The 15,000-nt window shown below is 34.1% G+C and overlaps 1 protein-coding gene and 1 long non-coding RNA gene across 2 annotated transcripts in view; one reads left to right on the forward strand and one right to left on the reverse strand.

Moving 5' to 3' along the window:
* The window catches only part of LOC136834282 (uncharacterized), a 461,458-nt gene that overhangs the window by 336,860 nt on the left and 109,598 nt on the right, over positions 1-15,000 (reverse strand). The window lies entirely within an intron of this gene.
* LOC136834035 (uncharacterized) overlaps positions 1-15,000 on the forward strand; it is a 284,741-nt gene that overhangs the window by 169,515 nt on the left and 100,226 nt on the right. The window contains exon 3 of the mRNA XM_067096292.1: positions 6,922-7,022. Coding sequence (XP_066952393.1) covers positions 6,922-7,022 — 101 coding nt within the window. The remainder of the gene's footprint in view (positions 1-6,921; positions 7,023-15,000) is intronic.

The raw sequence follows: 15,000 nt of genomic DNA on the forward strand, positions 1-15,000 counted from the left end.
AAAGTTACACACTGAATTTGACAACATTAAGCAGACGAATGTTGAAACTGTGAATAATAGCCATGAACAATAGCTACTGCTCAAATTGTGAAGCAAATTAGCAATCAGATTAATCTATCTGCTACTTATCTTTTATTGGGCAGTGTTTTAATATATAAGCAGGACTTTGGCGTCCTTTTCTGTATCCTCACGTATGAGGAAAATTATTATTTCAAGTTATACTTTTCATTTGTTAGGAAAGTAAAATGACATTATGGCTTCCACTGACAGCCACAAACGCAAACCAAAACATTTGAATTTATCAGCCGAATGATAGCGCCCTCTTGCCAAAGATTTCATCTTTAACTTGATATCCTTCTATTGCAACCCGAATTATCAATTGCCCAAAAAAAAGGAGTGTTTTGGACAAAAAAAAAAAAAAATTAGAAATTGTCTCTCCCGATGCCTTTCAGATCAGAGAGACTGCTGAACATACTCCATGGCAATATCCTCCTTACGCCATTCTCCATCACTCTCTGATCATTAGTAATTTCTTGAACATTTTCAAATGTTTCTCTGGTCCTTTTCCCATCATTCAAAGAAACTAGCATAGTGGGAATGCTTCTCCTTTTCATTTTCAGTTAAATAAACATTATTCAAAATAATCCATTTGTCGTTCTAAATTGTAGAAATAGACTACTCCTCTTTTTCATTTTCGATCAAATAAACATTCAAACTATCCATTTGTCCTTTTAAATTGTGGAAATACTTCTCTTTTTCATTTTCGATCAAATAAGCATTCAAAACAGTCCAATATTTTTAAATTGTGGAAATACTTCTCTTTTTCATTTTCGATCAAATAAACATTTAAAATTATCCATTTGTCCTTTTAAATTGTGGAAATACTTCTCTTTTTCATTTTTTCGATCAAATAAGCATTCAAAACAATCCATTTCTTTTAAATTATGGAAATACTTCTCTTTTTTCATTTTCGATCAAATAAACATTCAAAATTATCCATTTGTCGTTCTACATTACTTACACCGTCTAACTCTCTTAAGCATTTATTCGCGCTGTTTCTTACCAACTCAGAGTCAAAACAAAGCGTAAGCGAGTCTTTCCACCCGCTTTCTTGATACATCCCTACTAAAATAGGCAACCGTTCTGTACCACATCTCTTTACGCCGCCAATAAGTACATTTTCGCCTTGTTTTACGGCAGTTTTCATATCTCGTTCGCCGTAACTTTCCCCATAATTCTAATGTCATAAGGCATTCCAGTGTTCGAGGAGCAATTTTTCATTTTGCATTATTACCCCAGCTGATATAAGCAACAGCGTTTTCTTTCCCGTTAAAAAAAGGGGGAGGAAAATTGTGGATTATTGATTTGCAGGGGATGGTGGTTTTTTTCGGGGGTGTTTTTATATTTTGAGTTTACGTTACATCTTATCCGCACATGATGTACTTTCATGGTTCTCACTTGATGCAGATCAAACCTTTCCGTTTTATCAAAATTGTTTTACTGCATTGTGAAGACTGATATCAAGTGTCTGTAATATAAATATATATATATATATATATATATATATATATATATATATATATATATATATATATATATATATATATATATATACATATATATATATATATATTTATTATATGCATATACATTATATATACTGGGCGCCTCGGCGAAGTATTACAACATTCAGCTCCCGTTTGCTAGGGCCTACCGTCCACCAGTCCACTCCGCTACAGTGTGGCCACCAGCGTCTGCTGGCGTCAAAAATGAAAGGGGTTTAAATTAGAAAATATCATCCTTCAAGACTGTTAGAAGAAACAAGAAGACTCATGCCTTCTGGTGCCACCCTCTCCATGGGGAAATAAATGTGGTGAAATATATATATATATATATATATATATATATATATATATATATATATATATATATATATATATATATATATATATATACCACTCTCTCCATGAGGAAGTGAATGTAGTGAAACATACGTGTGTGTATGTATATATATATATATATATATATATATATATATATATATATATATATATATATATATATATATATACATTATGCCACTCTCCTCCATGATAAAGTGAATGTGGTGAAAACATAACGCGTGTATATATAGTATATATATATATATATATATATATATATATATATATATAATAATATATATATATATATATATATATGGTCGTACATATATATATACCCAGTCTCTCCAAGAGGAAATAGGGTATAGTGGATATAATTTATGTGTATATATGTATATATATGTGCATATGTGTCAGTGTTTTATTTACAGTGAAACCCACCTTTACATATTTTCTGTAGTTACAATATAACTTTGCGGGCATTAATGATGAATTTTCATTGCACAGATATCAGAAAGTATTCTGCTCTCATTGCAAAACTACTACAGTTCTGAAAACATTGAACAGTGACTGTGAATTAAATGCGTTCAACATACACTGACAGGTACGCAAAGACCAAACTCTTTTCTCAAAATACATACCCCGCTCTTATTTTCCCCTCACCTCCAACCCCACCCCGCTCTTTAATGACCTTGCAGCCCTCCCGCCTTCCTAACTCTTTCCATTTCCTCTGTTACAAAGCTTCCCTTCCTCTTTCTTAATTATCAGATATTGGGTCCTGTTTTCCCTCTATTTTACTTTAGGGAAGAAATCCGAAGTATTTGGACGAAGTCTGTAAGCAAGACCATTACGCGCTTTCCCTTATGGAAATAAATGCTCACCTTTCACGAACCTGATTTTGGCTTCTATATTTCTTTTCATTTTAGCGAAAAAGTCCATAACAACCGGACGAAAAGTAAAAAAAATAAATCCTTTTTGCGTGAATTTCTGCGTGAAAATTAAACACTCCATTTTTAAACCCTCTGGTTTTGGTCCTGCCTATCCTTTCATTCTGCTCAAGAGACCGAGTCCAAAAGTAACCGATCCCGAAGGAAAGTAATGCCTTCAGTGCGCCTTATGCAGTGTACTGTAGGCTGCCTTCAGGTTCTTTGAAGCGTCCCTTCGGCCCCTAGCTGCAACTCCTTTCATTCCCTTAACCGTACCTCCTTTCACATTCTCTTTCGTCCATCTTACTTTACACCCTCTCCTAACAATTATTTCAACAGTATTCTCAGCGCTGAACGACCTCACAGCTCCCAGCGCTAGGCCTCTGACCTAAATCTGATACCCGAATTCCAAAAGTAACCGAACGGGAACCTTTTAAAAACAAGTCCTCGGGGGCGCTTAAGCAAAACCTTATCTTCCGCCCGGCTCTTTAACACCTGTGCCACAGCGGAGCCGGAACTTGAAACGACCGTCCCTTTGCACTCAACTAACCCGGCATTATCCGGCAACAACCAACCACCGCCCCATCCGCCGGGGACTTCTCCAATATGCAGATTTACGAGACCATTAGCCGGACCCGGGAGAATTTCGCGCCGCAATTCAAGACTGAGGAGTCGAATGCGTCTCGGGAAGTTTCGCGCCCCGTGCAATAACATCATCTTCTCGGGGTTGTAGAAGCCAGCAACAACATTGCCAGTATGTCAGGGTAGACGGCGGGAGAGGCGTTTTCTCTTGGTCCTCATCCTTCTCGAAGCAGGTGGATGGTTGGGTGGTTATCAGCGTGGATGGTTGGACGGTTATTAGCAGCGAGTTCCTTAGGCGTCTGGTTACTCTCTCTACTTCCAACAGCAATATCGTCGTTCTGTTTTCCTTCATCTCTTTTTTTTTTTCTGTACTTCCCGCAACGCTATCTTCCTTCCGTGCTACTTTGTCTGGCTTTTATTGTCTTTTTACGACTTACTCCCTCTTTCCACATGTCCTCTCCTTCGGGCAACTTTGTAGTGATCAACAGGAAAGGGAGAAAATTCTTGCTATTATCACAATAAAAACGAAAAAGAAATTAAAAAGTTTCTGTGAGTAATCAACACAGAAAGGGAAAGATAACAGACACTGGTTTTATAACTAATGTCTCTTATCCTTCTTAGTGAGCGTTTTATAACTCTCACTATAATTTTCTAAATATTAAATAAATGATGATTTACAGTATACCTGATTTTGCTAGAGGGCCTGGAGAGCCAATCGTACTCAAGCTTAAGATTAAAAAAAATGTGGGTGTATTCATTCGTTCATGTTCACTCATTTTAAAAGCTAGAGTGCAGAATTTAAAGCATACCTAATATATCCTCCAGTTGACATACAAAAGAACGCATAACTTCGATTGCTCAGTAAAATGTAAGAAATGGCAGCAATTACTGTCCACAAAACTACGAGTGCCTATGTACACATAAACGCGCACACATAGACACACACAATATAATATATATATAATAATATAATAAATATATATATATATACATATATATATATATATATATATATATATATATATATATATATATATATATATATATATATATATATATATATATATATATATATATATATTATATATATATTTATAATATATATATGTGTCTAATGCGTGTGTGCAAAGAAAACACCCTTTTCTAAAGTATGATTCGTCATATTATCAAATCATTCGTGATTTGATAATATGGTTTGCCAAAAGAATAGAACTCATCTTCCGTTACTCAGAAAATCAGGAAAATGGGCAAAAAAAATTAAATGCTGAAGATGAACCGGTCTCAGGAATGGACGAGTTGACGGTGGAGAGAGGTCACAGGAAAAAAAAAAAAAGATGGTGTATGTATTTTTAAATCTTTGAATCTTTTGCCCTTTTAAAAGTCCGTATGAAGCGCGTGAGCTGCATTTATTCATGCATTTTTTACGAGTTTTAAAAGAGTACGTCACTGAAAGGTACATACACACTTTCATTTCCCGTTTTTTTTTTCAATTATCTCCTACCACCTTCGACAACGTTCTAATAACTTCTTTCCAATTTCATTTAAATCTTTTATCTTTCGTCATCTTCTATTTACTTCATTCGACTTTCTACATGTCTCCGTTCCTTCAAGCAACAGCATTTTCATCATTTCGTTTCATTATCATATTTCTATCACATCCCACCAAAAAGGGCGAAGGATAAATCTGTTGGTATATAGATGTCTCACGTGCCTTCCTTCATGTTGCTTTAGTGGGGATGAAAACGTGTGTTTGCATAATTATGCATCTATACGTACATACATTCATACACACATACATACATACATACATACACGGGCGGGCAAGACTTCGTGGACAGAAATGTAACCTACTACGTAATACATTTTTTTTAGTTTCCACTTCACTGCGGAAAATGTACGTATCCTTCAGTCTCTCTCTCTCTCTCTCTCTCTCTCTCTCTCTCTCATTAAAGTGCAACTGAATCTCTTGGCACGGGGATAAAATCAAGGACTATAAATCATTTATTCATTTAATATCAAGAAGACTGCAGTGAGAGGTATGTAACAATTGCAGGTGATTTTTCCCTCTCTCTGCTTACAGCAAATTTTTACCTTTTCTAATAATTGCTAACTCTAAGAACTGTTCTTTTCCTGTTGATTATGACAGCAAGCTTTAATTTTTCAACGTCGAATGTTTGCTGGAAGTTTGTTTTATTGTGTGCTGATTGCCACGAGCAATTTTTTTTTTTTTTATTAAACACTAACAACAGAAGCTTTTTCCTTTTAACTTTGGTGCTAACAGAATTTTATTTTCTTTTTCTTGGTCATTTCAGTCATCTGGTCATTTCCTTTCGCGTTAATTGCTGACAGCAAGATCTTTCCTTTTTTTTTTTTGTCTTTTTCATCAACAGGACAATGATTATTTATTGTTGGCAACTGTAACTGTGACTGCGGTCAGAAGATTTCATTATCTTGCTCTGGCAACCTGCTGTCAAGAAATAAGACGCACTGTTGACCTGTAGGTTGTCAGGACATGATGATGAAGTCATAAGTCTTGCTGACTGCAGTTTTATTTTTTCCCTTTATGTTAACTGCTATCAGATAATAATAATAATAATAATAATAATAATAATAATAATAATAATAATAGTAGTAGTAGTAGTAGTAGTAGTAGTAGTAGTAGTAGTAGTGAAGGCGACCATCCTATACAAAATAGTCAGGTAAATTTACAAACTACCATTTTACAGCCTTTCTAATCAAAGCAAGTATCACACGGCAATACTCACCATTTTATTGTATATTAAATTTTCAGTAATAATCCTTTTGCTGTTAGGCAACAATTCAATTAAATTTCCAATGAATATATTTCATTCTTATAGTAATTTTACGTACGCTGTTTCACTTCGTATTTCTGAACTTTCAATTTATGAATATTTTAAGTTAATAATTTTGTATAATCCTCTCACCCTTAACTCTATATTTTGGGAGGGTGGGTAGGGGATGGGGCAGAGGCGGGAGGGGGCCCTTAACTAGAATGTGTAAACATTCTGAATAATATTAAAAAATACTGAGTAAGCAATTCCTGGTATATAATTATTTTTATATAGGTTGACGCCCTAAAAAATTAAGTTTATTTCATGTGATGAAAAGACGTAGCTAGGTTAATGGTTTAAGCATCTTCCACCTCCCCCCACCTCTAAAAAAGGGAGTTACATATTCTTTTAGATTTCCGACTTACGAAATTAGTGGAATAAACTTATAAAAATTCCCAAAACTTCACATTTGATTTTAGTCTACTTAGTGACTTTTCCGCTGACATGGTGGTAAGGTCATATTTAATGTCGTCATCTAACTACGTGGTTGCAAAATATATTGTTGTGACGCTTTTCTTCACCATATTCATCATTATTATAACTTTTTATTGAATCTTCTTACAAGAGGTTTTTGTTGCCCAACTAAATCTTGTACCAGATGCAATTGTCTCATTTAATACCGTCATACCCAGTCTTCGTTTACCATATTTAATGTTGTCATTCATGTTTTTTTTTCAGACCCAGAGCCCAAATTCGCCACCTCGCTGAAAAACCTGACTGTCACGGCAGGTAGAGAAGCCAAACTTTCCTGTCACGTAGAAAACTTGGGAGAGTACAAGGTAAGAGAAACTTTCTATTTGGAAAGTAGTACAGAAGAGACAATTTCCATTCACTAGCGTAGTTTTTATGTAAACAAAATTGTGTGCTTCCTGGCAAATGGCCTTTGAATACTTATGTAAACCTTTTTTTCTATAGGAACAGAACTACTTGAGTCATGCACTGACTGAGTTACTTTGAGCTTAACTGGTATTTGAGCTCTTAATATAAACTAAGCTCACGAAATCAATGAAGAGATGCTATATACAATTTTTAACAATTTTGGGAGTCCTTAAAGGATGTATGTATATGTGTATGTATATATACAGTATAAACAGGACGAAAATGAGGTGATACATGATTTAAACTGATTTCTGGCCAACGTTTCTAAGAATGATTTAATCATCAAGGCTAAAATATTTTTATTTATACTACACGTTCGACTTCCTAGAAGTCAGCACTTTTCCGATTGGATTTGTATATATATATATATATATATATATATATATATATATATATATACATATATATATATATGTATATATATACATACCTATATATATATATATATATAGGTATGTATATATATACATACCTTGTATATATATACCTATGTATATATATAATATATATTCACATGGGTAATGTCTCTAGGTATTGCCTGTGCACATTCATTAGTTTGTTAATTACCACAGTTTTTACAAATCTGTTATGTTCTTTTCCTCGTATTTACTTGAATACCTTACGTAAATTACATTTCCATACCACGAGCAGGGCCTCTGGAATGTACACAATTTCCAGTAATTTTTCTGACTTGCGTTAGTGTTTAAATATGCATATGATTATTTCCTTGTTTGGGAGTTTTCCTCTCCTGTTATTCATTTGCTGTTTTTCTTTCTCTTCGTTTTACCTTTCTAGTTTTCTGTAAAAGAAAACTACTGGTATGGCTATTTGTCTCTCCGTCCGCACTTTTTCTTCTCCGCCCTCACATCTTAAAAACTACTCAGGCTAGAGGGCTGCAAATTGGTATGTCGATCACCCACCCTCCAATCATCAAACATGCCAAATTGCAGCCCTCTAGCCTCAGTAGTTTTTATTTTATTTAAGGTTAAAACCAGCCATGATCGTGCGTCTGGCAACGCTATAAGCGCATTTTTTACTTGTTTACTTATGGGGATGCAATTCTGTGGAAGCTTGCTTTTTAGAAGCTAATGACCTGTAGGTTTGTTCTGAATCAATGTTCCTTCATTTTGAACAACAATGAAACCTCAATGGAATATAAATGGAATCGAAAATTATGTTAAAGGGCAAATGCTGGGACCTATGAGGTCATTCAGCGCTCAAAGGGAAATTGATAGGGGAAAAAAGGTTTCAAAGCTGTAATACGCGGAAAGCCTCGCAGTTACACTATGGAAAAATTAGTTAGGAGAGAGAGGGTGGAAAGTAAGGTGGAAGGAAAACAATATGAACGGAGGCACAGCAAAAAGAATGAAACGGGTTGCAGCGAGGGGCCGAAGGTACGCTGCAAAGAACCTTAAGTAATGCCTACAGTGCACCGCGTGAGGTGCACTGACAGCACTACACCTCCCCCCTTCCTCTCCTACAGGATTGAAACCTCAAAGGTAATAATAAGACGAAATACAACAAAAGCTTTTTTTGTATTAATCTCCGTAGCCTGTAATATTCTTACCCTCTCTCTCTCTCTCTCTCTCTCTCTCTCTCTCTCTCTCTCTCTCTCTCTCTAATTCCGTTCTTAGGACCATGTGGTGCCCTTCAAACCGGCTGATCAATAATACAAGGCGCTTGACGTGAAAATGATCACGATCGCACAAACACAAAAAAACAAACTCCTTCCCTTTGCTTATTTACTTAATGAGCTTTTATTTGTCGATTCATCTGTTTATTGTTTCGTATATAAAAAGATGTTTTTAACCTCATTCTGTCTATTGTTTTTTATACGTAAGGGTAATTTTAACAGATCTTTGGAAATGTTTCTTTACAACGCATGCAAAATACACAACAACAACAACAATAATAATAATAATAACATAATAATAATAATAATAATAATAATAATAATAATAATAATAACTGCAACAAAGAGTGATGGGCTCTGAGGAACCAGGATGCAAACTGAATAATAATAATAATAATAATAATAATAATAATAATAATAATAATAATAATAATAATAATAATAATAATAATAATATGAAGTAAATAGACCCTCTCTTAAACAGGTCTTCTTGAAAAGGACGGCTGTATTATGCGAATTTATCATATACAGGGTCTTTTCCATTTTCCTTATAATTCGCTCTTCAGGCTCAGCGATGTTGGTCAGCAACTTGCCAATATTCATATCGGAAAAAGGATAGTGTGCGGAATGCGAGATGTCTTTTACTGACGTCCAGAGGACGACCAACGAGATGGTCGAAACATGTCGACGGCACCACAACCTGAAGTAGCAGAACCTGAATCCAGCCCACGAAGGATTCCACGGATTTCTGATTGAATATTTCAATAAAAGACTTCCCGCATTCCACGCACTATCCTTTTTCCAATATGAGCACTGGCCAGTTGCTGACCAACATCGCTGGGCCTGAAAAGCGAATTATAAGGAAAATAGAAAAAGACCCTGTGTAAGATAAATTCGCATAATAGAGCCTATCCTTTTCAATAATAATAATAATAATAATAATAATAATAATAACATAATAATAATAATAATAATAATAATAATAATAAAGAGCAAGACAGACGCAAGGAGTTTCAACGATTATAAATGACGCTTTAGGAAGAAAGCAGGTATTTGACTTACGACAGAATTTTTGGAGCGTAGCACTTTTTACCTTCCAGCCAAAAACGCTTTACCTATCTGTAGGGCAAAAAGAGGAGTAGTAAGGGAGGAATGTGATGGTGGGAAGAGGGAGAATAATGGGAGGGGTACGGTAAACGCAAGTATTATGATACGAGTAATACGCGAATATTTTTCACTGCTTAACACTAATTATAGTTCTTAAAGTAGAAGGAAAAACTAATTCGTTTATAAATACTTTTCTGAACTGGTCTATTATTATTATTATTATTATTATTATTATTATTATTATTATTATTATTATACAGGTAATATATGAATATTTTTCACTGCTTTATAATAATTACAGTTTTAAAAGTAGCAGATAAACTAATTCGTATTTAAATACTTGGGCTGACCTAGTCTAGTATTATTATTATTATTATTATTATTATTATTATTATTATTATTATTATGATATAGGTAATATATGAATATTTTTCGCTGCTTTATAATAATTACAGTTTTAAAAGTAGAAGATAAACTATTTCATATTCAAATACTTGGGCTGACCTAGTCTATTATTATTATTATTATTATTATTATTATTATTATTATTATTATTATGATATTATGATATAGGTAATAATATAATATATAGAAGAATATTTTCTGACCTAGTCTATTATTATTATTATTATTATTATTATAATATTATTATTAGTTTTAAAGTGTAGCAGATAAACATAGTTTTAAAGTAGAAGATAAACTATTTATTTAAATACTTGACCTAGGCTGATTATTAGTCATATTATTATTATTATTATTATTATTATTATGATATAGGTAATATATGAATATTTTTCGCTGCTTTATAATAATTACAGTTTTACAAGTAGAAGATAAACTCATTATTATTATTATTTTAAATATAGGTAATATGGGCTGAAGATCTATTTATTATTATTATTATTATTATTATTATTATTATTATTATTATTAGAGAGAAGACCCTCCGTAATGGCGGTAGTGTTTTGTATATGCGTTTCTATGGCATCCAATTTGTACAGAATATCCTTTGGGCGACTTATAACCTTTTCACCAGCTTGTAGCTGGTATATTAGGTATCCAAAGATCATACAAAGATGTTTTGTTGTCATGTTTTTATTTCCACTGACGTTCTGACTAGCGCTCTCACTGCGGATGACAGCCAGGGGGTAAACATCTTTATATGGTCTTGGGAAACCTAGTATAAAAGTTACACGCTGATGAAAAGAAGGTTCTAAGAAGCACAGAGAAGAGTCATACAATTGAAATGCCGTAGAAACAGCTATTGTCGTTATTATCATTATTATTATTAACCAAGGAGAAACTAAAATTATCGCGAATTAATCTTAATATAATAATAATAATAATAATAATAATAATAATAATAATTTTTCACTCTGGCTAGCCTTGGCCAACGCATAAAATGCTTGCAAAACTGCTTTCCGGATATTGGTTGGATGGCATACACGAGTTTTCCATAATTTTCAAGAAAATAAAAAGGTTAATGTTTTTTTTTCAGCTGGTCGTCGCATGCAAGTGGTGAATATATATATATAAAAAAAGAGAAAAACGACCTACATTCTTTGGGACGTGTAAATCAAAAACTTCGCTGTGTATTGACGTAGGCTGATACATACACGTACTGATGCATACACGTATTCATAAATGCATATATATGTACACATATACATGCATTTATGATACACACACGCACCAGAAAGATACAGCCTGCTGTATTCTCAACAAGTCTTTATCGTGAGGCTGCTAGCCCTACGCCCTTTATGCTTGACCTCAGTAGACTTTGGTACCCATTTACGGCTGGGTGGACTGTACGCTGTCAGCCGGGAGTGCTCCATAAGCCAAATATTATATACATACACACACACACATATATATGTATGTATGTGTTTACATATATATATATATATATATATATATATATATATATATATATATATATATATATATATATATGTTATATATATACATATATATATATATATAATTTTCTTAATAAGCGGTTTCTCCAACCAACTGGCACGATAAAATGGTACTCGCCCTTCCCTATATAAGCAATACAAAACCAGTATCTCAATCCCGGAACATTTAACCACATTCGACTCTCGGACTGCTTATTATTTCCACAAACCCTGACTCATCAGGGCTTACTGGATTGCTTATTACTTTCAGTGATCCTGAAATACAGACTCTATTCAGATTCACGTACTGAATAGCCAGTGCAATTTATCTTGTATTATGGAACGCCCATTAGCTTCTCAGATTGGTTATGATGCCAGGAATCTATAACAAAATAAAAGGATTGTTTACATGTCAATAACCCTGTAACATTAACTATTATCGGATTATCTTATTGTTTACTACTTTTCCTGAGCACTGATTCGTCAGGTTACAGGGTTAATTATTACTGCCAAAATTCCTGGAGCATTTAATCCCATTAAATTACTGGATTACTTATTGCATCCAGTAAACCGGAAATGTTGAGAGACGGAAGTTGTTATTGCTCCTAGGTGTTACTGTCTGTGTGAGTGTATTTCTTATGATTCCTCATTTTAAGGTGTATATAACTTTGTCTCTTACGGATGCTTCATTTAGAAAAAAAGAAGTAATGATTAACGCAAGGATGCTTCATTTAGAAAAAAAAAAAGAAGTAATGATTAACGTGAGGATGCTTCATTTAGAAAAAAGAATTAATGATTAACGTAAGGATGCTTCATTTAGGAAAAAAGAAGTAATGATTAACATAAGGGTGCTTCATTTGGAAAAAAAGAAGTAATGATTAAAGTAAGGATGATTCATTTAGGAAAAAAGAAGTAACGATCAACGTAAGGATGCTTCATTTGGAAAAAAAAGAAGTAATGATTAAAGTAAGGATGCTTCATTTAGAAAAAAAGAAGAAGTAATGATTAATGTAAGGATACTTCATGTACCAAAAAAAAAGAAGTAATGGTTAATTAACGCTTCATTTAGTAGGACGCTTCATTTAGAAAAAAAAAGAAGTATCTGTTTTTATCAGTTTATCTCGAATGCAGTTCATCCTTCAGCAAACCTCTTCTTGACCTTGAAAGAACTTTCCTTTTGATATTAAAAACTCTCGTTTGTTTTAACACTTAGCCTCGGGCCAGAGTGAACTTCTCACTCCCAGCTACTAAAGTTATACTTATCTAACTTCCGTTCATAAAACTCTGAACTATCATATTTGAGTACTCCTTTTTCCTACACATTTTATTTTCACTTATTTTTTGCGGGGCAGTGACGTGAGTGTTTCTAATATGTGGCTAATCTTCCATTTTTAGTTTTCTGTAAAAAAAAAGCTATTGTGCCGGCTTTGTCTGTACGTCCGCACTTTATTCTGTCCGCACTTTTTCTATCCGCCTCAGATCTTTAAAAGTACTGAGGCTAAAGGGCTGCAAATCGCTATGTTGATCATCCATCCTCCAATCATCAAACATACCAAATTGCAGCCCCCTAGCTTCAGTAGTTTTTATTTGTTTAAGGTTAAAGTTATCCATAATCGTACTTCTGGAAACTATATAAGACAGGCCACCACCGGGCCGTGGTTAAAGTTTCATGAGCCCCGGCTCATACAGCATTATACGAGACCACCGAAAGATAGATTTATTTTCGGTGGCCTTGATTATACGGTGTAGCGGCTGTACAGAAAACTTGATTGAGCCGAAGAAACTTCGGTGCATTTCTTACTTGTTTATTTTTTCACCGTCTCTGGAAGCTTGCACTGCGAGTCAGTGACCCCTATGAGCGTGTTCATTATGAATAAGGTTCGTCTTCTGAATAATAATAATAATAATAATAATAATAATAATAATAATAATAATAATAATAATAATAATTTACTAACAGCAACAACGTAGTATCTCTATGTTTCTGGAAGACGATTATATTGCTCTTCCTAATGATTTATTCCACTTAGATTTTAAATTCATTTCTTTTGTCACGAAAAATGTCGCCGTCCACCTCCTCGTTAATGTTTGCACCGATTTCGTAAACTCTGCCCACGACGCATAATGCCCCAAACGTTTAAATTCACAGCTGGAAAATCCTCTCGGCCCGAGAGTAAAATGGAAAACGGAATTGGGCAATTCCAGCATTTTCACTTCCTCCACACTTTTTTCTTCCAGGATTTTTTTTTTAAACACTCAACAGTGCAAATCCTTTTGTATGTGGGATGTGATCTTTCTCGTTGTTATGATCATTAAGTTTTTATCTAATGTTTTTTGCAGCTTACAGAAATACAGGGCTTTTTTTTTTTTTCTTATCGATGCATCATAAGTTTGTGCTCTGATTACGAATGCGATACTTTATTCCATCGGCTTGTATTTAGAATCTGAATTAAGGGCGAAATAGCTGATTCAGTAATCGCAGTAAAAAGCTACTGAACAATAATTGCTTTCGCTGTGTGTTTTTAGTTTTCTGAAAAAGAAACTATTTGCCGGCTTTGTCCGTCCGTCCGCAGTTTATTCTATCCGCACTTTTTCTGTCCGCCCTCAGATCTTAAAAACTAGAGGGCTAGACTGTTGCAAATTGGTATGTTGATCACCCATTCTCCAATCATCAAACATACCAAACTGCAGCCCACTAACCTCAGTAGTTTTTATTTTATTTGGGTTAAAGTTACCCATAATCGTGCTTCCGGTAATGCAACAACACAGCGCGGCTCATGCAACATTATACCGAGACCACCGAAAGATAGATCTATTTTCGGTGGCCTTGATTATGTGCTGTACAGAAAAACTCGATTGCATATACCGTAGAAAGTTGGGCGCATTTATACTTGTTTATTCTGAGAATGCTAAAAGTATTGCATATACTGTACACACACACTGCTACCACATAAGACAATCAACTCAAAATTTTCCTCGCACAACTTACAAGAAAACCTGCGCCCTAATCGTTTCTTGGGCTACGAAAACAAAGGTTTTTGGTAGCTTTTATTAAGGCGAAGATATACTGACTGTATCACTGTCAAGAAACTCGGACATGAAAGTAAATTGTTCGTAGTATTTGCAAGATTTATGTGAATACCGCAATTTCAGTTAAAGCTTGTAAACTTTTACTGGTCACAGCATATAATCCTTGATTTTATCGTAACAAACACCGGTCACTAGAGGAATATAGTATCT

This window comes from Macrobrachium rosenbergii, chromosome 53, assembly GCF_040412425.1.
Source record: "Macrobrachium rosenbergii isolate ZJJX-2024 chromosome 53, ASM4041242v1, whole genome shotgun sequence".
NCBI lineage: Eukaryota > Metazoa > Arthropoda > Malacostraca > Decapoda > Palaemonidae > Macrobrachium > Macrobrachium rosenbergii.